General features: G+C 46.0%; 1 protein-coding gene and 1 long non-coding RNA gene across 7 annotated transcripts in view; one reads left to right on the plus strand and one right to left on the minus strand.

Moving 5' to 3' along the window:
* LOC113429413 (glycerophosphodiester phosphodiesterase 2-like) overlaps positions 1 to 20,539 on the plus strand; it is a 136,509-nt gene extending 115,970 nt beyond the window's left edge. For 4 of the 6 annotated variants that reach the window (XM_087965952.1, XM_087965954.1, XM_087965955.1 and 1 more), the window contains exons 13-17: positions 971 to 1,118; positions 6,984 to 7,066; positions 8,855 to 8,869; positions 16,395 to 16,507; positions 19,833 to 20,539. In XM_087965952.1, coding sequence (XP_087822078.1) covers positions 971 to 1,118; positions 6,984 to 7,066; positions 8,855 to 8,869; positions 16,395 to 16,507; positions 19,833 to 19,951 — 478 coding nt within the window. In that variant the 3' untranslated portion in view covers positions 19,952 to 20,539. Of the gene's footprint in view, positions 1 to 970; positions 1,119 to 6,983; positions 7,067 to 8,854; positions 8,870 to 16,394; positions 16,508 to 17,724; positions 17,785 to 19,832 lie in introns of all 6 variants that reach the window. The other 2 variants (XM_087965958.1, XM_087965957.1) reach the window with 2 other exon arrangements.
* Positions 1 to 26,400, minus strand: part of LOC148130344 (uncharacterized) — a 469,114-nt gene that overhangs the window by 438,365 nt on the left and 4,349 nt on the right. The window lies entirely within an intron of this gene.

A 26,400-nucleotide genomic window follows, 5' to 3' on the forward strand; every position in this document is an offset into this window, starting at 1 on the left:
GCATGACTAAATGCTGAAGGCGCACAGAACTCTGTTCCCTTCCCACCAAAGATGGTCCTTATTTTTCTACTTGCATTTTTTTTACGTGCTTTCGAACGGCTAGGTTGGCAGAAGCTGGGACAAGGAACAGGAGCTCACTCTATGACGCAGCGCTGGGGATTCGAACCGCCGAACTGCCCACTTTTCTGATCGACAAGCTCAGCGTCTTAGCCACTGAGCCACCGTGTCCCTTGCTTATCACAGAGGTCTTCAAATTTGACAGCTTTAAGACTTTGTGGACTTCAACTCCGAGAATTCCTCCTCCAGTCAGGTTAGCTCAAGAATTCTGGGAGTTGAAGTCCACAAGTCTTAAACTTGCCACATTTGAAGGCCTTTGGATTAGATAGATAGATAGATAGATAGATAGATAGATAGATAGATAGATAGATATGAAGATAGAAGATATAGATAGTTAGATAAGATAGATACTGTAGATCAGGGGTCTTCAAACTTGACAGCTTTAAGACTTGTGGACTTCAACTCCCAGAATTCCTCCTCCAGTCATGTTAGCTCAGGAATTCTGGGAGTTGAAGTCCACAAATCTTAAACTTGCCAAGATGGAAGACCTTTGCCTTTGACAGACCTTCAAGTATTGGAAGATGCTGTCATATCTCCCTTAATCCTTGGGTTAAACAGTTCCATCAGCCGTTCGTCATACGATTTAGCCTGCAAACCCCTTATCATCTTCGCTGCTCTTCTCTGCACTCATTCTAGAATCCCAACAACTTTTCTGTCTCTCGCTGTTAAGCAACTGTGGGCAGCTTAGAACATCATCAAAAAAAACACTAATATAAAAGCATTGAAACATGGATCGAGGACAAGCAAACGAGGATAGTGGAAAATCTCAGTTTAACCCCGCAGGTTCGTAATCCACCGGCTGCTTTTTAAAACTGCTCCTTCCTCTCTATTCCTCCCCTCCATCCTCAAACAGGGAATATGCCAGTGCAAACCTCAGCGTCAATTTGTACCTTGTCAACGAACCGTGGCTGTATTCCCTTCTCTGGTGCATGGGGGTTGAGTCCATTACCTCCAACAACTTGCAGGTCCTCCTTCAGCTGTCTTCCCCCCTCTGGCTGATGGTAAGTGGAATTATAGATTATATATTCAGAATAAAGCCGGAAGGGACCTTGGAGGTCTTCTAGTCCAACCCCCTGCCCAAGCAGGAGACCCTATACCATTCCAGACAAATGGGTATCCAATCTCTCCTTAAAAACCTCCAGGGATGGAGCGCCCACAACTTCTGGTGGCAAGTTGTTCCACTGGTTCATCGTCCTCACTGTCAGGAAATTCCTCATTAGTTCCAGGTTGCTTCTCTCCTTTTTTTTTTTTTTTTTTTGCATATAATTTTTTTATCTTCATATTTTAAAAAGCATCTCTTTTAACTAAACAATGTGGTTCCAGGTGTAACGAGTACAGAAATGGAACAAGAATTCAGATAATATTGTTAAATAAGACGTGAGAATATTTAAAGAAAAATGAAACGAGCTACAATATGAATTGAAATTGGATAAAAGGAGTGCAGCGAATATAGCAATGCATGAAAATATTTAAAGAAATATGGAATAAGCAATAATATGATATGGCTTGGGTGGGAAAGCTGAATATATAATTATGGTCATGTTTGTATTGAAATGTAAAAAAAAAAACCTGGTTCTGTGAGATCCGTGCATCTGTCATTCTTCAATGGAAGAAGAAGGGGGTGGGAGTTGGTACAAGTAATCCTTTTTGATGTAACCTGAATATATTAAATCTTATATTGAATCTGTATAACTTGCACAAGATATACAACTGGAGGACTGGAGCCAGATGTCTAGAAACTTGTCACCTCTTGGGGAGATAGCAAGAGGAGAAGGGACCATAAAAATTCCAGCTCTGGAAGATACTCCCTGGGAACTCTTCTAAGATATGTTCCCAGAGAAGGGGAGGTGGGGAAATTAACATGTTTGTTCTTTGTTTGACTAAATCCACATCTAAATAAGGGGTTCTAACTCCCTTTATCTATTACTGTATGCCTGGAAGCATCTTAGATTCTGCTTTGACTAGTACCGGGACCGCTTCCTTTCCATAAAGAATTCCTTTGGAAATATTAACACAATTTGGAAATATTTGGAAATATTAGCACAATCTGATATTAGCACAATTGAGAAAGTCCAGAAATATTTCACAAGAAGAGTTCTCCACTCCTCTACTCGTTGTAGAATACCTTATGCCACCAGACTTGAAATTCTAGAACTTGAAAACCTTGAATTACGCCGTCTTCGGTCTGACTTAAGCATGGTATATAAAATCATACATTGCAATGTCCTACCTGTCAATGAATACTTCAGCTTCAACCATAACAACACAAGAGCACACAATAGATACAAACTCAAAGTAAACCGCACCAAACTTGATTGCAGGAAATACGACTTCAGCAATAGAGTGGTCAATGTCTGGAATACTCTACCCGACTCTATAGTCTCTTCCCCAAACCCCAAAAACTTTAACCTTAGACTGTCTACTATTGACCTCACCCCTTTCCTAAGAGGCCTGTAGGGGCGTGCATAAGCGCACCAACGTGCCTACCGTCCCTGTCCTATTGTTTCTCTTATTCTTTTATTTTTCTTATATGTACCTATTTCATGTATTCACAGCTATGTATACATTTATACTTATTATCTTGTAAACAATTGGCAAATCAAATCAAATAAATAAATAATAAATAAATAAATAAATAAATAAATAAATACATACATACATATATACATACATACATACATACATACATACAATACCTAGCTTTCAGAAGTTCATTCTTTTTCGGTTGAAGGGGAAAAGTCCAGGGCTTACAGGTTGCTTCTCTCCTGCATGAGTTTCCATCCGTTGCTTCCTGTCTTTGCCTTCGGGTGCTTTTGGAAAATTAAGTCGACTCCCTCTTCTTTGTGGAATTCATAACATTTCAATTTCCATTTCATTTGCGACTGCCGGTGTTATTCCAAAGCTGCATCGGTCGAAGGAGTTTCCAAATCGTTGAAACTTAACGTTTATATTCCGAAGCTCGAATAAAAGGTGGTCCTGGACTGAACAGCTGTTCATTGAGTGACTATTCAAAAAAAGGAGATTTATGATGGTTTTTTTCACACTTATATGACTGTTGCAACTTCCCCACAGTCACGCCGCCAAAATTCAGCCGCTTGGCAACTTGACTCCTATTTATGACGGCCGCAGAGTCCCGAGGTCATGTGATCGCCCTTTTGCGACCTTCTGACAAGCAGAGTCGATGGGGAAAGCCAGATTCGCTTAACAACTGGGTTACTAACTTTAACAAACTGCAGGGATTCGCTTAAGAACCGTAGCAAGGAAAGGTTGTAAAATAATGGGACAAAATTCCTTTAACAAATGTCTGGTTTAGGCACAGACATTTTGGACTCTGTTGTGGTCGTTAAGTCGAGGACTACCTGTGCTTTGGCCACCAAATGAGACGAGAAGAGAGGAATTCTAGGAGAAGACCCTCCTTTCTGAGGGTTTCAAGGCTGAGTCCAACCAATTTGAGGATTTGTGTCTAGTTTTTAGCAGTCTTATATGCACCAAAGATAAATTCCTTGTGTGTCCAATCACACTTGGCCAATAAAGAATTCTATTCTATATTCTATATTCCATTCCATTCTATTCTTTTCTATTCTATTCATTCTTATTCTATTCCACTCTACTCTACTCTATTTCATCCCAATATTTCTATTCTGTTCTGTTCTGTTCTATTCTTCATTCCACTCTATTCTATCTCATTCCAATATTTCTACTCTACTCTACTCTACTCTACTCTACTCTACTCTACTCTACTCTACTCTACTCTATTCTTCATTCCACTCCACTCTACTCTTATTTCATCCCAATGTTTCTACTCTATTCTATTCTCTTAAGAGCGCCTTCTGCTGTACTTACCAATTTATTGGGACTGAACGCCCTCTGCTGGCTATTGACTGCTCTGAATCCACATCTGGGTTTCTGGCAGTCCCACACTTTATTTTATTTTATTTATTTATTTGATTTGTCAATCGCTTACAAGATAATAGGTATAAGTATATACGTAGTTATGAATACATGAAATGGGTACATATAAGAAAAATAAAAGAAACAATAGGACAGGGACGGTAGGCACATTGGTGCGCTTATGCACGCCCCCTACAGACCTCTTAGGAAAGGGGTGAGGTCAATAGTAGACAGTCTAAGGTTAAAGGTTTTAGGATTTGGGGAAGAAACCACAGAGTCAGGTAGAGTATTCCAGACATTGACCACTCTGTTGCTGAAGTCGCATTTCCTGCAGTCAAGTTTGGTGCGGTTAACCTTGAGTTTGTATCTATTGTGTGCTCTTGTGTTGTTATGGTTGAAGCTGAAGTATTCATTTGCAGGTAGGACATTGCAATGTATGATTTTATATACTATACTTAGATGGGACCGAAGGTGGCGTAGTTCTAGATTTTCTAGGTCTACAATTTCAAGTCTGGTGGCATAAGGTATTCTACAACGAGTAGAGGAGTGGACTTTCTCCAGAAGTTGTGAATGCTCTAACACTGGAGGTTTTTAAGAAGAAATTGGACAACCATTTGCCTGGAATGGTAGAGCGTCTCCTGCCTGAGCAGGGTGTTGGACTAGATGACCTCCAAGGTCCCTTCCAACTCCATTATTGGGAGTTGAAGTCCACAAGTTATAAAGGGACCATTGCTCCCTACCCCTGCACTAGGTAGAGAAAATGTCAAATCTGATTTATACATCTGGCTGACTATGCAACAAAGCAATTTCAGGTAGTCCTCAGGTTACGACCACAATTGAGTCCAAAGTTTCCATAACTTAAGCGAGACAGTTAATTTTTACCCCATTTCCTAACTTCTACTGCAGTTATGAAGTTAGTAACACAGATCTTAAGTGTGGTGACCCAAAGGGGCATAGCACAAAGGCAACACAGTCAAATAATCAAGAAGAGTCCCTTTATCATCTTCAACTTTGCCCCCGATGTCCAGATTAGCTTCTGGCCGGGGAAAAACTCCCAGCAACAGCCTTTAACTGTAGAAAATTCAGTCCAAAACAGGGTAAACATAAACTGTAACTTAAATTCCAAACAAGCCAAACTGAAATAATTAGTTTGGCAGGGCAGGAGCAAGAATTTCAAACTTGAAAGTACGGCAAAACTCACACAGTTGGGAAGATGCCAGTAACACAGATAAGCCACCATGATACAAGATAAATTCACGTTTGCTCCCAACAGCCTGCTGTGTACAGCTTCCTTTTTTATAAACTGTGTTCCCAGGTGTGGCTAATGAAGGGAATCGGGGCCCTTTCCTCCCCCGTAAGCCACGCAACCCACGTTGCTCCCTTCTCCGTTCCTCCCTGAGTGCCCTAGGATAAAGAGGGGGTGGGCCTGGGTCTTCCTCTGAATTCCCTCTCCCTTGTTCTACCTCTCTCCTGCTCTGCCCAGCTGGACTTTGCCCTTCCCCAGTTTCCTCCACAGCCAGTGGAGCCACACTCCCACTCCCTGTCAGCTGTTCAGCTTCCTCCTCGCATTCAGACTCCAACAGGGGCATGACATTAAGTGAATCATGCGTCCCCATTGATAGCTCATCAGAAGGTTGCAAAAGGGGATCAACCGTCATAAATACAAGCCAAGCATCTGAATCTTGACCACGGGGATGCTACAATGGTCGAAAGTGTGAAAAACGGTCCTAAGAATTTTTTCCCTGCGCTATTGTAACTTCAAACTAAAAGAATGATCGTAAGTCAAGAACTACCTATATTAAGGATTGTTTGGAGTTCGTAATTTCCTAATGGAACCCTTGATGGCACCTTGAGGAGTGATAACTTACACTTCCGAGAGGTTTGTCTTAGGAGCAAGAATTAATTCAGTAAAATTCAAGAACCTTAAAAGTTTTAGCTTGCCTGTGAGTGTCTCTTTACTAAGTGTGTCAGTGTCTTTAAAACTTGGGCAATTTTAAGATATGTGGACTTCAACTCCCAGAATTCCCCTGCCAGTATGGCTGCCTAGGGAATTTTGGGAGTTGAAGTCCACACATATTCTCTAAGGAATTCTGTTCTGACCCAAACCTTGTTCCAAGGAAACAAACACGAAACGGAGGTAGCAGCAAAGCCTTTTAATGATTCTTTACGGATTCCGTTCCTTCCCGGTTCAAAGGCTGTTTCAAACTAATCGTCTCTGATAAGAAGGAGCCTTGCCAAGGTGGTGCAAGGCTGCCAAGAACACAAGATAAAGTTGCTAAGAAATATTCCAAACACAAAGAGTCTCCAAACACCAACCAAGATAGTCCGAACGTCCACAAGGCTGGAAGTGCAAGAACTTCTTTGCTTCCTGCAAAGAACTCCAGTTTCTCAGCTGGCTTTTATCTCCTCAGGGAGGGGCCATCACCTTGCAGCCTTACTCCCAAGTCTCCTGTGCTGCTGCAGCTGCTCTTTCCTTCGAGCAGCCCTGCATGCACACACACTGAGCACAGGCTTCTCGGGGGCCTCTTCCTCACTGCTGCCAGCCTCCACCATCTCCGAAGGCCGCACTCCACTCCCTGAGGGTCCTGGCCCCATCCCTGCATCCCACGCAGGCCCCTCATCAGAGTCCTCGCTCTCCGAGACCTCAGCCATCCGCATCTACTGCTGGTGAACCACAACAAATTCTTGGAGTTAAAGTTCACACATGCTGGCTAAGGAATTCTGAGAGTTGGTCCATATCTGCTGGCTGGGGAATTCTAGGAATTGAAATCCACACATGGTGGCAAGAGAATTTTGGAATTTAAGTTCACACATATTGGCCAGGGAATTCTGGGAGTTGAAGTCTACATATCTTAAACGGAAAAGGGCTTGGGTTTTAATGGTTAACCTGGACAAACTATTTGCTCGCATTCTTCATGTTTAATTTAATTTTAATTTTCTTTCATTTTCCTTCATTTCTTTTCCTTGTTTTTCAGCCTCCAGGCGAATACCGTCTAATCTGGATAACGGCCGACCTTGTTTCCTTTGTCATAATTGTAGGGATTTTTATCTTCCAGAAGTAAGTAGCGCCTACCGATGACTTGGTAATGTTGTTAGATTCTTCCCAGCGAGGTCTGGAGCTCCTTTGAGGGGTGGTAGCAAAATTCTCCCATCACCTTGTTTCAATCAGGGAATAGAAATAGAAGCCAAACTTCCTCCCAACTGGTGAGTTCACGGCCATGCAAGGATTTAGCACTTGCAAGGGGATAAATAAATTTTAGAGGATTACAAATTGTGAGGTGCTTGGTCCTCTCCGACCTTGGTAGTTTTCTTGCAGACGTTTCATCACCCAACTAGGTAACAACATCAGCGTTGAAGGGGGAGTGGGTTTTGCTCTCTGTTTATATACAAGTGGCTTGTCCTGTCAGTATTGTTGGGAGTATTCTTGTTCCTAATTGTGGTGCTTCTGGTGGTCCCTTGTATAAGTGGTTCCTATGTAAATGGAGAACACACCCCACCCACTTCTAACACTGATGATGTTACTTAGTTGGGTAATGAAACGTCTGCAAGGAAATAACCAAGCTCAGACAGCACCAAGGACCCCACAATTCAACCCTGAGCAACAAATATTCTCTTCCAGGGAGAAATTCTTTCCTGACCTGCTTCCAAGGTTCAAATGCCTTAAAGTGGCATTTTCTCCTTTTCCCCAAGTTACTTGAAAACTAAGCTTAAATTTCTCCTAATTTTTAGCCTTCAGTGTACAAAAAATTTTTTTAAAAAAGAAACATACAACTTGGAGAAAAGAAGATGAAAAGAGGAGACAAGGGGGGGAAACTTGCAGACAGTTTTAAAAAAGAAGACACCGCAAATGGCTGGAAAAGCAGAATAAATCCATTGGTTTAATGTTGGGCAGATTTGAGGTAAATAAAATATCAGTAAGCTCCTGAACTTTGGGATAAAATTCTCATGCCTTTTTGAAGGTACTTTGTCAAGAGATTCATCATGGTTGGCTGGGGAATTCTGGGAGTTGAAGTCCACCCATCTTACAATTGCCAAGATTGAAAAAATAAAACCCCAGTTTCATAGCCCAAGTCTAGGTTTCATTAAAAGGGAGGAGGAATACAGGAGGAAAGAAGTTTTCCCAATTGTTTTATTTTCAAACAAACTTAAAATAATTTTGTCCTCATCTTGCAGGATTCCGGGGAAAGAACATCAAAATTTCAAAGTATCTGGTCTTGGTTGCCTCTTGATCTTTAATTAATTAAATGCATTTATTTATTCAGTGCGTTTTCCCCCTCGACTGCCAGCAACTCTGGACAGTTTACAAATGGTTAAAAACTTTGAAAACCAAGGGAACCACAGCAAAATATTCTTTAAGTAGAGAATTATTTGTCGCTCAGGATTGAACTGTGGGGTCCTTGGGGCTCTCTGAGCTTGGTGGTGGTTTTTCTTGCAGACGTTTCATGACCTAACTAGGTAACAGCGTCAGTGCTAGAAGGGAGCAGTGCTTGCTTTCTGCAAGCAAGCCCCTTGTTTATAAACAGAGAGGAAACCCGATTCTCTTCTGGCACTGATGATGTTACTTAGTCCGGTTATGAAAGGTCTGCAAGAAAACAACCTCAGAGAGCATCAAGGACCCCACCCAAAAAATATTCACTTACGGATCTTTATTCATGGCCGAAATAGCCATGGGAATAAAGAGAAGGAAGAAAAGGGTTTTTTAAATCCCCCTTTCCAAAGTCCTGGGGTGTCTTTAGGGCCAATAGGGTGGGATTTCTGGGTTATTTTCCTTACTTGCTCTGACATTTCTCTGCATGTCCTTTCCTCCTCTTCCTCTTTCTACTGCTGCATTTCGGCATCTTTACAGCTATCACTTAATCAGGTAAATGTTGGGACCTCCTCTCTCATTTCACCTCCATCTCTAGTTTGGTTTTTCCTACCCACCCCTTTAACTTCCCTGGTGAGTGTTGCGGGTAATAGGGGGGGAAGCCAAGCCAGTGTCTCCAAGTTAAGGGGAAATGGAATATATATACACACACAGACATGTATATATACATGTACACACACACACACACACACGTATGGTATTCAGCTTTGTTCGGGTGTTTTCCCACGTCATTATAGTTGTGCTTTTAAAGTTGATGAACACAATACAGAAGCCTGATGATGGCAGATGAGATTCTGCCGAAACGTTGCTACAACTTTAAAAGCACAACTACAATGACGTGGGAAAATACCCGAACAAAGCTGAATATCATACACATAAATACCCGTGAAAACTTAAGAAAACAAATATACATATATATATATATACACACACACACACACACACACACATATTACATATCAGTGTATAGATGGCATAAAGTTTTGCGCTTTCTGCACACAAAAGCAATCAGATCTACAGTGTATACAGATAACAGATAATCAGAGTTGGAAGGGACCTTGTAGGTCATCTAGTCCAACCCCCCTCCCAAGCGGGAGACCCTACCCCATTTCTGACAAATAGCAGCCCAATCTCTTCTTGAAAGTCTCAAGTGATGAAGCTCCCACAACTTCCGAAGGCGACTTCTGTTCCATCCGGTTGATTGTTCTCACTGTCAGAAAGTTTCTCCTTATTCCCAGGTTGAAAAATCTCTCCTTGATCAGCTTCCATCCGTTGTTCCTTGTCTGGCCTTCGGGGGCCTTGGAAAATAGCTTGACCCCTTCCTCTCTGTGGCAGCCCCTCAAATATTGGAAGGCTGCTCTCCTGTGTCCCCTGGTCCTTCTCTTCCCTAGACCAGCCAGGCCCAGTTCCTGCAATTGTTCATCGTATGTTTGAGCCTCCAGTCCCCTCATCATCCTGGTTGCTCTTCTCTGCACTTTTTCCAGTGTCTCAACACCTTTTTTATAGTATGGTGACCATAACTGGATGCAGGACTCTAGGTGTGGTCTTACTAAGGCTTTATTTAGTGGTATTAGTACCTCCCTTGATCTCAGTTGTATCCCTCTGTGAATGCAATTTAGGATTGCATTGGCTTTTTTGGCTGCTGCTGCTGCACACGGCTGGCTCCTATTTAGATCTCTCTGCTTTCAACCCTGTTGAACTCTTTAGTCCATCTCACCCAGCTTTTTCAGAGCTGGTGCCCTCCAGTTAGGTTGGACACCAAGCCCCATCATCCCCCTGCAGCATCCACGTGCTCGGTTACGACTTCCCAGGGTCACATCTGGGAAAGGGGCGCTCATTGTCTTCTTTATTGGGACGTTTTATAGAAGCAAATCTCCATAAACAAGTCAGAGGGGATATAAAAAAATAAAATTAAGAGGGAGCCTTGATGCTTTGTGAATCCTGTGGGATTGATCCCCTAGCCTTTTGTTCTTGATTTGCAACTCCAGCCAGGAAAAAAAAAAGCAATGAGCTAAATGTGTTCAATTTCGTTTTTCTCAGGGCAGCTAAATTTTATTTTTCATTTTATTGTTTTACTCATATCCTGCCTTTATTATTTTTGCAAAGAACTCAAGGCAGCAAACATATCCGATGCACCTTCCTCTTCCTAGCTTCACTGCAACAACAACCCTGTGAGGTAGGCTGGAGTTACAGAGAGAGGGACTGCCCCAAAGTCACCCAGCTGGCTATCATGGCTAAGGCGGGACTAGAACTCACCATCTCCTGGTGATTGGCCCAAAGTCATCCAGCAGGCTTTCATGGCTAAGATAGGAGTAGAACTTTAAAAATTATGACTATGTATTTAGTGAATGAATGAATGAATGAATGAATGAATTCTTTATTGGCCAAGTGTGGTTGGACACACAAGGAATTTGTCTTGATGCAAATTGTCTCAGTGTACATAAAAATAAAAGAGACATTCGTCAAGAGTCAAGAATCATCAGGTACAACACTTAATGATAGTCATAGGGTACAATAAGCAATCAAATCATACTAGGAAACAGTCCATATAAATCGTAAGGATACAGGTGACAAAGTTACAGTCATATAAGTGGGAGGGGATGGGTGATAAGGAGTGATGAGAAGATTAATAGTGATAGTAGTGTAGATTTTGTCAATAGTTGAACAGTGTTGAGGGAGTTATTTGTTTAGCAGAGGGATGGCATTGGGGAAAAACGTGTCTAGTTGTTCTGGTGTGCAATGCTCTATAGCAGCGTTTTGAGGGTAGGAGTTGAAACAGTTTATGTTTGGGATGTGAGGGGTCTGTAGATATTTTCACAGCCCTCTTTTTGACTCGTATACAGGTCCTCCATGGAAGGCAGGTTGGTAGCCATTGTTTTTTCTGCAGTTCTAATTACCCTCTGGAGTCTGTGTCTGTCTTGTTGGGTTGCAGAACCAAACCAGACAGTGATAGAGGTTGTAGATGACAGACTCAATCATTCCTCTGTAGAACTGTTATGTCCATCTGTGTGGGTCAGGGGCCTTTGCTGCCTTGAATTTCTTGACCGTTTTCTGAGCTGACGGCATTTCTGGATCGGGAGCAGCCTAAGACCAGTGCATCCCTCCAACATACCATATTTTGCCGAGTGAGGAAGATAACGCTTGATTGCTGCCACCCACAACAAAACAGACATGCAAGTAGTCCTTGGTTTATGACCGTAATCAGGCCAGAATTTCCATCGCTAGGAAAGGTGGTTGCTAAGTATTTTATGACCACCTTTGCCATGATTAAGTCAATCACACAGTCGTTAAGCAAATCTGGCTCCCCCCCCACTCCATTGACTTTTTCTTTCAAAGCTGCCTGGGAAAGTCGCAAATAATGATCACATCACTCCCCTTCCTGGGACTCTGTAACTCTTGTCATTACATGCCAGTTGCTAAGCGCCCAAATTTTGATCATGTGCTTCAGTGGTCCTAAACGCGAAGACCAACTCCAAGCCCGTTTTTACAGTTGTAAATGTGAACCGTCGCTTAAACAAAAGGTTATAACTCGAGGACTACCTGCAAAAACACCGGTAGAGATTTTTTGTTCCACAATTTTTGCCCTTCCTTTACACGGACTGGGTTGTAATCACATTGTGGCTTGAAATCTCGAGTCCCTCTTTTTTTAAAAAAAAATCTTTTTCAAAGGTTGGGTGGGGAGATATATGCCCAGACCATCCTCTTCCTCCCGCCTCATCCAGGTTGCCTCTGTGCACATCTGTGCTTTCTCCATGTTCCCTGGCATCTCTTCTCTCTTTCCTCATCTTTGCAAAAATCAGCTCTTTTTTTGGTTTTTTTATTTTTGTTTTACTTTGCCAAAGAGGGGGCAGGGTTGGTAAACAAGGAAGACGGAGGAAAATTCGAGCTGGGGTTGTTTTACAGTGGTGGTCTTTTAAGTGGCACGGAGAGCTTGGAGCCGTTAGAAAAGCACCTCTCGAGTTTCAAAGAGCAATGGATGATTTTTTTTGGGGGGGGGTGTTGTTTGCTTGTTCCCTTCACCGCAGAGGGGAGGTGTAATCAAAGCCACAGTCCAGCAACATTTGGCGTGGAAGGGAGATTTATAACTTCCACACCACAGTTTTTAATTTGGGGATTACTTCTGATTTTAAAGTCCTAATGGGAGCATCCAGTTGCCCCAAAATAAAAGGGAGGTTTTTTAAAAGTTATACGATGAAAGAACAGTCCTGTTTTCCCTATTTTTATTATCACTTTTGATGCAGGCTAACAGGACATTGGTGTTCACTTGGGACCCAAGGGTAGCCCCAATTTGTACAGGTAGACCTCAACTTAACAACCACAACTGAGCCCAGAACTTCCATTCTTAAGCGAGACGGTTGTTAAGTGAGCTTTGCTCCATTTCACAACCTTTCTTGCCCCCGTTGTTAAGGGAATCGCGGCAGCCGGGTAAATTAGTAACACAGTTGTTAAGTGACTCTTGGGTTCCCTGTTGACTTCGCTCGTCTGAAAGTCGTAAAAATGGGAATCACACTGCGACCGTCGTAAATCCATGCCGGTTGCCAAGAGCCTCTGAAGTTTGATTGTGTGACCATTGAGATGCCGCAACGGTCATACCTGCAACTGGGCATAAGTTCACTTTGGTCAGTGCCACTGCAGCCTTGAACGGTCCCTAAACAAAACTGTTGTAAGTTGAGGACTATCTGTAGAAAGTGGGAAACATGGATTTAAATAAGATTTCATAAGTGACCCAGATAGGGCAGATAGGCTCTGTGTATCAAGAAGGTACAATGATCCAGATTTGAGGGAGAATATTTGGAGGGTACCCCCAACTCACCAGCAACCCCTAAAAACAGCCGCCATTGTGCGGTGATCTCAGATGCCCAAGGGGTTTTCTTGTTCAACTTCAAACCACATTTTCCCTCTTTAAATCTGGATTTTTGGCCAACCGACCATGTGTTACGTGATTGCATCCCCCACAAAGTCCCCCTTTGTTTATTGGGCATCTCCGTGTTTTGTGTTAGGTTTTTCTGCATGTTTTTATGGTTTGATTTTCTTTTGTGGTGTGGGTGTCCCATCTTGAGCGCCCTCGGGGGCAAGGAGAGTTGGGGTCCCTAGCCGTTTATTCATTATTCTCTCCTGCCCTTTCTCCAGAACTCGGAATAGCAAACATAGCACACCCTATTATCAACCCTGCAAGATAGGCTGGGCAAGAGATAGAGATAGTTTCCAGGGCTCAGGAAAGAAGGGAATTCGGGTTTTTCCAACCTGAAGCATTTCAAACATTTATTTTATTTAAACAATGGATATGGCTGCCCATCACAGCAGAATAGTATTTATTCTGACTAGTGGCATTGTAGTAGAAACAATATCTTAATCACAGTAGCATTTGAAAGGTAGGAGGAGCAGTAGCAACGCTGTAAGAATAATAATTGATTATTTTATTTACAATCAGAGGTCTCCAAATTGGCAACTTTTTTTTAAAACAAATTTTATTAATTTTAAAGACAAACAAACCATCATTAACCATTAAATACATAAACCTCTTTCCATTATAAATTTTACAAGTCAAAAAACATTATTTTATACAACATAATTCTATTTTAGACCATTTCCATATGAACATACAAATATCTCTTATCAGATTTCTCCTTATTTCTCTTCACTCTTATTCAATTTCATTATTATTATTATTATTCTCTATACTTATCCAATGTATAATTATCATGTATTTCTCTCTGACTTGGTTACCATTATTCTCATCCTACCTTCCTGCAAGGTTTTATTAATTCTCCCACATACATAAACACACAAAACACAAAAATATAAGACATCTTTTAGGAAAGACTTGCGGACTTCAATTCCCAGAATTCTCCAGCCAGCATAACATAGCTGGCTGGGAAATTCTGGAAGTTGAAGTCCACGAGTCTTAAAGTTGCCAAGTTTGGGGACCCCTGATTTACATATTAGATTTATATCCCACTTTTATTATTGACATTAACTCAAAGTAGTGAACGTACCCAACACTCCTTCCTCCTTTTTCCCCTCAACAACAACCCTGTGAGGTGGGTTAGACTGAGAGAAAAGGGAAAATCATCCAGCCAGCTTTTTCATGCCTAAGGCAGGACTAGAACTCACAAACTCCTGGTGATGGGCCCAGAGCCCACAAGTCTTAAAAGAGGGACCAAGTTTGGAGATTGGGGGAAATCTGGGAGTTGAAGTCCACAAGTCTTAAAATGGCCAAGGTTTGGAGACGAGGGGAATTCTGGGAGTTGGTCCCCAAATGTCAGGCCTACCTCCCTTCAAAACCCAAGAAAGAAAACCCCCCGACTCCATTGAAATAGAGAAGATGTACTTTTACTGAGTTTGAAATGACAGCAGCAACAGCAAGGCAAGATCTGAGCCAAAAGGCACGAGAGTTACGTATTGAGAGTTCCCCCAGATCCCTTCCTTCAAGGGACCAGTCTGAATGTCCAATCCACGTCCCGCATAGTGTCATGGGGAGCACATCTTCAGGTGTTCTCTGGAGTTCTAGGATGTTTGGCCCTGACTGGGTGCGAACAGCTCCCTTCCGCAGCGCAGGAATTCCTGAGAGAAAACCTCCCTTTTAGTTCACATGGGCCTTCTTCATCCAGGGGTGGGATTCAGCTGGTTCGGCCTGGTTCGCTTGAACCGGATGTTAGATTTAAATCCGGTTCGCCGAACCAGTAGTTGAACCGACCGGCCACACCCCTCCCAGGAGTCTCCCACGTGGCCCGTTTTGGATGCAGGTAAATGCCGGAGATTCTGGGAGGACAAAAAAATGGGCCAAACTGGAAGTCCGGAAATGGGCCTGTATCTGGAGCCCGGGGGAGGCTGTTTTCACGCTCCCAGAGGCCCGAGGGAAGCCTCTGGACTCTGGGAAAGGCGAAAAATGGCCCTCCCCGATAGGCCATGGCCACGCCCACCCAGCAACCGGGCAGAGAACCGGTTGCTGGGGTTTTTGAATCCCACCCCTGCCTTCTTCACACCAAACCCTACTTCCAAGACCCCAATGCCATGCCCCCCCCCCTCGTTACCATGGCAGCCGATAGCAAGCAAGCATCAAAGAGAAAAGCCACGCTGGAGATCTGGCTGACAACGTCTTAAATTGGCCAAGTTTGAAGAACGGGGGAAGTTTTGGGAGTTGAAGTTCCACAAGTCTTTAAAGTGGCCAGATTTGGAGACCCCTGTTTTAGAAGGAGATGCAGCACAAGTGGGTTTCCGTTTGAGCCACTAGAAAAGGAATCCCAGAGGTTTCCCCTGAATCACACTGCCAAAATGGAGAAGAGATGGGAGGACCCACCATTTTATTCCCAGGCGTTATTTTCCTAGCTTGGAAAACCCCGGCTCCTGGTTCAAAATCTTTGCTCCTTCCTTGCAAGGGATTGCAAATTGGGGGAGGCTGAGAAACACTGCTTGCAAATCAGGGGAGTGGCAGAGAGCAGGTTTTCCCAAAACTGTCCAGAAAGGGTAAAAAAAAAAAGATGGCAGTTGCCATCGTGCGGTGTGTGTGTGAAAAAAGACATGTGTCAGGATTCCAGCAATTGCCCTAATTAAATCATGATTCTCGAGCCAAACTTCAAACTTCAAAGGATTCATTAGAGGCGACATCCTGGCACTGCCCTGTAGGAAGCCAACTCTGGCCTATGTCATTTACAGTCCCCTGTGACCCTGTTTCCTCCCTTCCCCCCGGGTGTTCTCCAACTGAGCACCTTCATGGGCTGGGTGTCATCAATCACATTCTCCAATTAAATATATTTGCGAGCAAAAGCTCTAGTAGTTACAACCTTTTAAAGATAAGAGTTGGAACATACTTCCGCTTATAAACTGCTGCCCTGCTCTTCCAAATTTCCTTCCTCCCTCCCCACTTTTTAATGGCAACTATTAAAACAGGCATAGGAATGTTTTATGAGTTGACAACACAGGGTTTTGCCCACGTGTGGTGGGTCGCTCCTTGGGCGGGCCCCGATCCAGTGGATCCCCTTCAAACGAGAACCTTTCCATTTTCCACTTTCTGTCCCAGGTGGCGCTTTGGGAGCATTCGCAGCTACAACCCGGAGCAGATCATGCTCAGCGCTGCCGTCCGGCGGTCCAGCCGTGATGTCAACATCATGAAGGAAAAACTCATATTTTCAGGTGAGAAGTTGAAGGCATGTTGGTAAGCTGACTTTTTGCCATCTGATTTTGGTGGTGTTGCTTACCCTGTGTGACGTTGCCCTGCTCCTGTCGGAGTCTGAATCTGAGGAGGAAGCCGGACAGCCGACAGGGAGCGGGAGTGTGGCTCTGTTGGCTGTGGAGGAAACGGGAAGGGCAAAGTCCGGCTGGGCAGAGCAGGGGAGAGGTAGAACAAGGGAGAAGGAGTTCAGAGTAAGACCCAGGCCCACCCCCTCTTCATCCTAGGGCACACAGGGAGGAACGGAGAAGGGAGCAACACATGTTGCGTGGCTTACGGGGGAGGAAAGAGCCCTGATTCCCTTCATTAGCTACACCTGGGAAGAGAATTGATAAGAAAGGCAGGCTGCGTGTGGCAGGCTGCTGGGAGCAAACATGACTTTATCCTATGTTGTCGTGGCTCATCTGTGTTCCTAGCGTCCTCCCAACCATATTGAGTTATTGCCGTGCCTTCATGTCTGAAATTCTTGCACCCGCCCTGCCAAACGAATTGCTGCATTTGGCCTCGTTTGGACTTTAAGTTACAATTTGTGTTGCTCATGTTTTGGACTTGATTCCCTGCAGCCCAAGGCTGTTCCTGGGCGAGTTTTTCCTCCAGTCCAGAAGGTAACCAGGACAATTGGGGGGCAAAGTTGGAGCTAATAAAGGGACTCTTCTTACTTATCAGACTGGGTTGCCATTGTGCCACGCCCCTTTGGGTCATCACAGACATGTTCACTTGTTGGGTTTAGTGATCTCCTTGCGGCACAGCCGCCCCCCCCCCCTCCATTTTTTGCTTTCCTGAGCCCCAGGGGAGCCTTCTGAGAGCAAAAACGCCTCCCCCGGAGGCTCACCCAAGGCCCAGAAGGTCCCCCAAAATGGGTGGGTGGGTATGGGTGCAAAAAAAAAAAAAAAAAAAAGCCACACCCACCCAGTCACACGGCCACCTAGCCACGCGCACAGAACCTGTAGTCAAAAGTTGTGAATCCCACCACCAGGTTGGGTTGTTTCTTGTAGACGTTTCGTTAGCCAACTAGGGACCCATCATCGGGGCTCAAACTCGCCTTCACTTGGGTCGCGAAAGGCCTGCGAGGGAACACCCCCCCTCCCCCCAAGCGCAAGAGAGGTCCTCGCTCCAACCCCGAGCTCCGAAGGTTCTCCCTTTCCTTCAGCCCAATTGTCTTTTGAACGCTGTCTTGCAGGTTCTAGCCTCTAGAGGGCGCCGGGCTCCCAGACTTGGGGGGTTTTCTTCAGCCTGGAGCGTAAGTCTGCTTTCCAAAGGCTGCCATTAACCCCGGCACGGTGGCGGCGGCGGAGGGGGCACAGCGGCAGGAAGGGGCCAGGGGGCAAATCTCGGCTTGCTTTTTTTTTTTTTTTTTAATCCCTTGGGAAAGTTGGCACTAACCTTGAGGCGTCCCACACACCCCCTGGTTCCGGTTGTTTGCCCCTTCGATGTCGGGGCCCGGGTCGGAGGGGCCCTCCTCTGCGCTCTTCCCCTGAGCGACCTGGTTGAAAGGCGGGAGCAAAAAAGAGGGATGGACGGATCTCAGAGGGAGTCCCGGGGCCTGGTTGTGGCTGTGTTTGCACGCCGGAGGAGAGGCCGTGTAGTAGTTCCCGATAAAGTCTCTCGCTCTCCAAGCCGCCTTTGGGCTTTTCACCCGTTTGGACCCTTGTCCTTGGGAAGGGCTGGGCTGCTGGGACTTTGAAATGGTCTTCTCCCTTCCCCTCCCTCTCCATTCCCACCCTTCTGTCTCCTTCCTCCTCCCTTTCCCTCCTTCCCTCTCTTTTCCTCTCCTCCTCTCCTGTCTCCTCCCTTCTCCTCCTCTCCTCCCTTTCCCTCCCTCTCCTCTTTCCCTCCCCTCAGTCTCCTTCTCTCCTTCCTGTTGTTCTCTCCCTTTCCCTCCTCTTCCTCTCTTCTCCCCCCGTGTTTCCCTCAGTTCCCCTTCCCCTCCCTCTCCCCTTCCTGTCTTCTCTCCTCCCCTCCCATCTTCTCCCCTTCCCTTCATCCTTCCTTCCATTCCCTTCTCTCCTTCCTCTCCTCTCCTTCTTTTCCCTCCCCTTCCTCTTCTTCTCCTCCCTTCCCGTCTTCTCTCCTTCTCCCCTTCCTTCCTTTCCTCCTTCTCATTTCCACCTTCCTTCCTCGCTCCCACCCTCCTTCCGTCTTTCCCTCCTTCTCATTTCCATCTTTCCTTCCTTCCTGCCTTCCCTCCTTCTGAGTTCCATCTTCCCTCCCTCCCTCCTCCCTCCCTCCCTCCTTCCTTCCCTCTTCATTTCCACCTTCCTTCCTTCACTCCCTCCTTCCCTCCTTCTCATTTCCATCTTCCCCCCTCCCTCCTTCTCAGTTCCATCTTCCTCCCTCTTCCCTTCCTTCCCTCCTTCTCATTTCCATCTTCCCTCCCTCCTTCTGATTTCCAGCTTCCTCCCTCGCTCCCTTCCTTGCTCCCTCCTCCTTCTTTCTTTCCCTCCTTATTTCCATCTTCCTTCCCTCCCTCCTTCCCTTCTTCTGATTCCTTCCCTCCCTCCTCCCTTCCTTCCTCTTCCTTCCCTCATTTCCACTTTCCTTCGCTCCCTTCCTCCCTCCTTCCCTCCTTCTCATTTCCATCTTCCCTCCCTCTTTCTGATTTCCAGCTTCCTTCCCTCCCTCGCTCCCTCCTTCCTTGCTTCCCTCATTTCCCTTCCTTCCCTCCCTCCCTCCTCCTTCTGATTTCCATCCTCCCTCCTCCCTTCCTTCCCTCCTTCCTTCCTCATTTCCATTTTCCTTCGCTCCCTTCCTCCCTCCTTCCCTCCTTCTCATTTCCATCTTCCCTCCCTCTTTCTGATTTCCAGCTTCCTTTCCTCGCTTGCTCCCTCCTTCCTTGCTTCCCTCCTTATTTCCATCTTCCTTCCCTCCCTCCTTCCCTCCTTCTGATTTCCATCCTCCCTCCCTCCCTCCTTCCCTCCTTCTGATTTCCATCCTCCCTCCCTCCCTCCCTCCTTCCTTCCCTCATTTCCACCTTCCTTCCTTCCCTGCCTTGCTCCCGCCCTCCTTCCCTCTAAATTGGGGACTCCCTCTCCATTGAAATCCGTCCACAATTCTTGCTCCTCTCTCTCTCTCTCTCTCTCTCTCTCTCTCTGTCTCTCTCTGTCTCTCTCTCTCTCTCTCTCTCTCTCTCTCTCTCTCTTTGGTGTCCGTGCAGAACCACCAGTTACTACTGATCCATATAATCCAGACATCCCACACAATTCCCTCCCGTTTGATTTCGGACTCGCCTGTTCCTTCCTGCTCGTTAATGCCATTGCCTGCCCCCCCCCTTTCTCCCCCCCCCTCCAGAAATCAACAGCGGCATGGAGACCACGGACGGTTTCTCCTTGTGTTCGGAAAACGGCTACGCCAACGAGGTCGTCACCCCCATGGAGCACCACCGGGAAGGGAAGCTACGGATCAACTGACGGAGGGAGGGAAGGAGGGGGGAGGCAGCGGGCCAGATCTGAGGAGGAGGGGGGGGGGTCTCCGTGACTCCCAAAATGGGGGGAGCGGGGGGGGGTGTCTTCCTCATCCCAACCAGGCAGAGTCAGCCGAATCTGTGCTTCTTTTGTGGAAACTCCTAACGCAACAAACTTTGTGAACGGGGGGCCTGGAGCCTCCCTGGAAACTGAAGCTGGACTGGGTTTCTTTATTATTATATTGATGAGGATTATAATTATTTTGTAAAGTTTGTTGTCGTCCCCCCCTCCTTTTTTTGTGTGTGTGACCCTTTTCCTTCCCGCCGTGGGTAGCGGGAACCGGCCCATAGGTCAGAGACAGGGGACCCGTTGGCATGGGATCCCTCCCCTGCACACACACCCCCCCCCCGGCTGGACCATGAGCTGAGATGCTGGCCAGGTTCATGCTGGCCCCCCTTCTCCCAATAACCCCCCCAACACCCCCCCCCCTTTCCGTGACTCCTCCATTCCTTTCTTTGGGACAGCGATTGCTAGCTGACACTTTATTTAAAAGATGTATGTTGTGGAAAAAAAAAACCCTCGTCTTGTGCGGCGTCTTCATTTGTGTGTATTTCGGGGAGCGGGGGGGGGGGAAACGGAAGGTTTCAAGAGTGAGCGCATAGGTCCTTGCGCAGAGCAGCAATGGCAGGAGAAAGACACACAGGTAAGAGGTAACCGATAATCAGAGTTGGGAGGGACCTTGGAGGTCATCTAGTCCAGGGGGTCGCCAAGCTTTTGGACCTCAGGGACCACCAAATCCCGCGGACCGGAGACCCTGGGAAAATACCCCCAAAAGTCTGCAGGAAAATTCCCCACCCCCGTTTTCCTACTGATCGATCGTTCGTTATTCGGGATCACAGGATACCGTCTCCAGCTCCGTTCTCAGGGGAAGAGAGAGAGAGGGGAGAGACTTTTGGCTTCATGCAAGGAAAGCAGCAGAAGCTGCAGAAATCTTTCTATCTCTCCCCCAAACTCTGCCAGAAATGAGTCTTTGCCGGCGTAGCCTCTTGGAGCAGGAGGCCTTACAGCAGGGGTGTCCAACCTTGGCAACTTTAAGACTTGTGGACTTCAACTCCCAGAATTCCTCAGCCAGCTTTGCTGGCTGAGGAATTCTGGGAGTTGAAGTCCACAAGTCTTAAAGTTGCTAAGGTTGGACACCCTGCCTTACAGGGTCTGTAATACCGGAAGTGACAAAACAGGCCTATTATTAATCCTGCAGAGGCTTTTTTCAAGCCTCGGGGGGGCCCAAAAAACAGCTGTGAGGCACAGTGCAGGTAAGGGGGCAGGGGGATTATGTGCAGGGGTGTGTGGGGGCGCATTGCCTTCTGGGTGCTGGCACACGCGAGCGCGCACACAATTTTTGGCTCGGGAGCCCACAAAGGTTAGCCACCACTGCCCTAGACTAAGCATTGTCAAATGAATCTGTCCTTGGTTAAACGGGGCAGCTATAAAACCAAAGTGAAAAAGGACTAAATGTTTGTTCCCCCTCCCCCTCGCTTCCAATAAAGTTAATTTAAATATTTTCAGAAATTGGATGCGGAGGATAACAGAATACCAGAGTTGGAAGGAACCTCAGAGGTCCTCTAGTCCAGCCCCCCAGTTCAAGCAAGAGACCCTACACCATTTCTGACAAATGACTATCCAAATCTCTTCTTTAAAACCTCCAGTGATGGAGTACCCACAACTTCTGGTGGCAAGTTGTTCCACTGGTTAATTTTTCTTTATTCCTTAATTGATTTTTCTCACTCCTCAGTTCCAGGTTGCTTCTTTCCTTGATTAGTTTCCATCCGTTGCTTCTTGTTCTGCCTTCAGGGGCTTTGGGGAATTAGTTGACCCCCTTCATCTTTATCTGCTGCCCATTTTGGGCCAACCAGATGTTTGCACCCGGACCAGGTGTCACAATTAGTAGCATCATTGCAGTGAGGCCTGCTGGATGGTGTCAAAAATTAAAGTGGAAAAGCTTTTGCTGTTTCCTAGGCAACTGCCTACCGTTCGGAAAAGGTTCCAGAGCCTCGAGATAAACAAACATGTCAGGATATTTTCTAGAGCATTCATTCGCTGTGTTCATCTGCTGCAAAGGATGTTCAGCCTTGATTTATTTCTGCTACAATTGCATCCAGGAATTAGCCACGTGTTCCGTCCCATGCACTTTAATTAAAACATAAATCCTACTTTTTAAAAACTGCAGCGGCTGAATTCATATAATATGCTTGCATAATTGAACAAACCAGGTTGGATGCAGCCTGGAGCTCTATTCAGACAACAGGTTGAGTCCGTTTAGTTGCAAACCTAGCCACTGCGTTTCCAGAAATAAAGTTGGTTTGTTTTGACTTGAATTCATTTGCGTTGCATGTGTGCATTTTAACGAAGAGGGGGGTCAAGCTATTCTCCAAAGCCCCTGAAGAGGCAGGACAAAGAAGCAAAGGATGGAAATTAATCAAAGGAGAGAAGCAACCTGGAATTAAGGAGAAGCTACCTAACAGTGAGGACGATTAACCAGTGGAACTACTTGCCACCAGAAGTTGTGGGTGCTTCATCACCGGAGGTTTTTAAGAAAGAGATTGGGTAGCCAGTTGTCTGAAATGGTATAGGATCTCCTCCTTGAGCAAGGGGTTGGACTAGAAGACCTCCAAGGTCGCTTTCCAGCTCTATTCCGTTTGATGGATTGAGCAATCGACGGTGCAAATCCGTGTATTGGCGTCCATGTTTTAGACTAAAGGGTAAAACATGAAGAATGGTTGTAGGAATTGGGCACATTCAGTTTAATGAACGCTAGGGGAGACATGAGAGCAGTCTTCCAATATCTCGGGGGTTGCCCCAGAGAAGAGAAGAGAAGAGAAGAGGGGGTCCACCTATTTTCCAAAGCCCCTGAAGAGGCAGGACAAGAAGCAAAGGATGGAAACTAACCAAGGAGAGAAGCAACCTAAAACTAAGGAGAAACTCCCTGACAGACAGAACAATCAGAACAATCAAGTGGGTGTTCCAACACGAGGTTTTTAAGAAGAGGTTGAACAACCGTTTGTCTGAAATGGTATAAGGTTTCCTGCCTAAGTGGGGTTGGACTAGAAGACCTCCAAGGTCCCTTCCAACTCTTATTATTCTGTGAATCAGCTAAATATTTGGTCCCTAAATGGGTCCCCTAATCCTCTTTGTGGCTCTTCTCTGCACTCTTTCTAGAGTCTCAACATCTTTTTTACATCGTGGTGACCAAAACTAGATGCTGTATTCCAGGTGTGGCCTTACCAAGGCCTTATAAAGCGGTATTAACAGTCTACGTGATCTTGATTGTATCCCTCTTGTCGATGCAGCCTAGGGCTGTGTTGGCTTTTTTGGCAGCTGCAGCACACGGCTGGCTCCTATTTAAGTGATCGCCCACTAGGATTCCCCAAGATCCCTCTCCCAGTTACTACTCTTGAGCCAGGGACCACCTGTTCTATACCTGTGCATTTATTGGAATGACCGAAATACATAACAATCCCCGCAGGTTAAAAAAATGGAGCTCCCTTTTTTACTTTAAAGTCACTAGCTTTCTATATTGTTCTCTGAGATCCTCGCTCAAAAAAAGACATCAAACGTCTCATCTGGGCGTGATAACGAGGACAGGATGTCCGATAACCCGTCGCAAGGAAGTCACAAAAACCTCAGTGCCGTCCCCTAAAGCACCAAGTCTCCATCAGGCAGAGCATCATTTTGGAGAACACCAAGCCGACGATTAGACCCACCAGCACCCAGGCCCCTCTGGATAAGACGACCAGGAGGGTCTCTCTCATCGCTTGAGAGTCTAACTTCAGCTTGGCCTGCACCATCTCGAACAGCAGGGAGGGCCACTCCCAGCAGCAGCAGAAGAGATCGCCGGTCTCCGTGTCGTCGAAGGAGAACGGTTCCAGCTGCTCTTCCAGGCACAGGATCTCGTTCTCCTGCACGTCGCAGATCTTCTGGAGTTGGTCTATCGTGCTCTTCAGCTCAGTGGACTGCTGCTTCTGGTCGGCGTAGCGCAGCTCGGCCGTCGCGATCTCCGCCTCCAGCTGCCCAAAGTAGCCCGCGATTTGCTCCACCACTTGCTTCATGCGCAACATGTTCTGGTCCCGACTCGCTCGGTAATCCTGGAACCGGACAAGGTCATGGGAGATGGTCTGGATTTCGGAGCGGAGAACCTGGTTGGTCTCGGCCAAGGTCTGGTTCTGGGCCTCCAGGGTCGCCCGGGTGTCTTCCCGTTCTCGCAGCAACTCCTGAAGCTGCTCCTCTTCCTTTTCCAAGACCTTCACCATGGCGGCCAAGCAATCGATTCTCCCTTCCAGGTTCTTGTTCTCCTTCTTGATGCCTTCAATGTCCTTCATGATCTTCTGGTTTTCCACCTCACGGTTGGCCACTCTCTCTTTGAGGTCGCTGATCTCCTTCTTTAAGCCTTCCTGGGTGGACATCGGAAGGGTCTCTGCAGCTTTCTCCATGGTGTTGGAGAAAGGGCTCGAATTCAGCACTGGTCCTGTTGAGTCCTCTGCCAAGGAACAAGCAAAGGAACAAGCGAATAAGCCAGCATCAAATAGCAATAGCACTTAGACGTATATACCGCTTCACGGTGCTTTCCAGCCCTCTCTAAGCGGTTGACAGAATCAGCCTGTTGCCCCCAACAATCTGGGTCCTCGTTTTAGCCACCTTGGAAGGAGGGAAGGCTGAGTCAACCTGGAGCCTGGTGGGATTTGAACTGCCAAATTGCCGGCAGCCGGCAGAAGTAGCCTGCAGTACTGCACTCTAACCACTGTGCCACCGTGGCGCATTATATCATCCTATTCTCGGCGTATCCCAATCTGTTTTTGGATATTTTCATATGGACGATCATGGCAAAGGACAGCAGTCTGGCCCAGTTTAACTTATTTCCTCAGATTAGGTTGGTACCAGTGGGAGACACTAGGAATTGGGATGGGAGGCCACTAGGAAAAAAAAACCTCATCCCAATAATATTTAGTTTGTTCCAGAAAAGTTATAAAAGAACAGAGTTCGAAGGGACCTTGGAGGTCTTCTAGTCCAACCCCCTGGTCAGGAAGGAAACCCTATACCATTCCAGACAAAATGGCTGTCCAATCTTTTCTTAAAAACCTCCAGCATTGGAACATCCACAACTTCTGGAGGCAAGTTTTTCCATGGATTAGTGGTCCTAACTCTCTGGAAAAGTTGTTCTAACTGTCGGGAAACTACATATTAATCAGGAAATTAAATAATTAACCAATTTACTAATTAAAATACAAAGCACCAAAATATTAAAAAACAAAAGCAAAATATAAAAATATATATAAAACCACAACAAACAAGACTTTAAAAAGAAAAAAAGAATGAGTTGTGGGGGAAAGAAAAGATCACATCTAAGCGTAATATCCTCCCTAGCTGAATGTTGATTAATGTAAAACTCATTCCAGAAGACAAATCACAATCAGGTCTGCTAACTCTGACCAGAAACGTAAACGGTATGTGAGAATGACCTTGGGAGACCAGAGGAAGAAGCTCAAAACTAGCTGCCAATGGCGGGACAACCAAGAGATGGGTCTGCAGAAGGAATGGGGGGTGTTGTGAACCTCCCAGGAGGGATCCTACCTAGTTTCTCAGGCTGTAAAGGTAATGTTCTGATGCAGGCTTTGTAAACATAATTAAACTTGTTTTAAAAGCAAAACCTATTTTATTGCAACGCTAGGAATTACTTTCATTCCCAGCCAGAACTAATCGTAAACAGTTCCCCAAGATAAGCACACGCCTTTCAGTGCTGTGGAATGCTGCCAAAAACAAGTCTCCAATTATAACACCACCAAAGTACCAGAAAAAAAACAACCAGAGCTTCAAGAGAGACTCGGAATCTACCGAACTACTTTGCTTCCTGCAAAGAGTTCATCATTGAGGTCTGACTTTTATCCCTCGTGGGAGGGGCAATCACCTCCCAGCCTTACTCTTGAGTTGCCCCTTTTGTCTCAGCTGCTCTCTCCTTCTAGCAGCTCTGTGCATACACGCACTGGGAACAGGCTCCCCTTGTTACTCTGCCTCACTTCTGCCAGACTCCGGAGGCTCCAGAGGCAGCACCCCACTCACAGATGGTCCTGGCTCCATCTATGCATCGGACGTAGGAACTTCGTCCGAGTCCTCCCCAGACTCCTGGACTGGTCCCCCGTTCTTCCCCACTGTCCGATTCCGCTGCCGTCTGCATCAGCTGCCAGCGAACCACAACAGGTGAGCGGTAAGGAAAGGCCCTTTCAGATTTGCAAGATTTTGTGAACGGAGCCTTACGAGAAAGTTGGAGTGAGCATTTTTGGGTCTACCTCACAAGCCTGACAGGGATAGACCCCGAGATTCCCCAGGATCCAAAACCCTCCTCTTGCTCCTTCATTTGGAGACACCAATGCTTCCTCTAAAGAAGAGGCTTTGATCCGCAATAG

This window comes from Notechis scutatus, chromosome 5, assembly GCF_049901735.1.
Source record: "Notechis scutatus isolate UNSWTSFEM ecotype Mainland chromosome 5, rNotScu1.2, whole genome shotgun sequence".
NCBI classification, from domain to species: Eukaryota; Metazoa; Chordata; class Lepidosauria; order Squamata; family Elapidae; genus Notechis; species Notechis scutatus.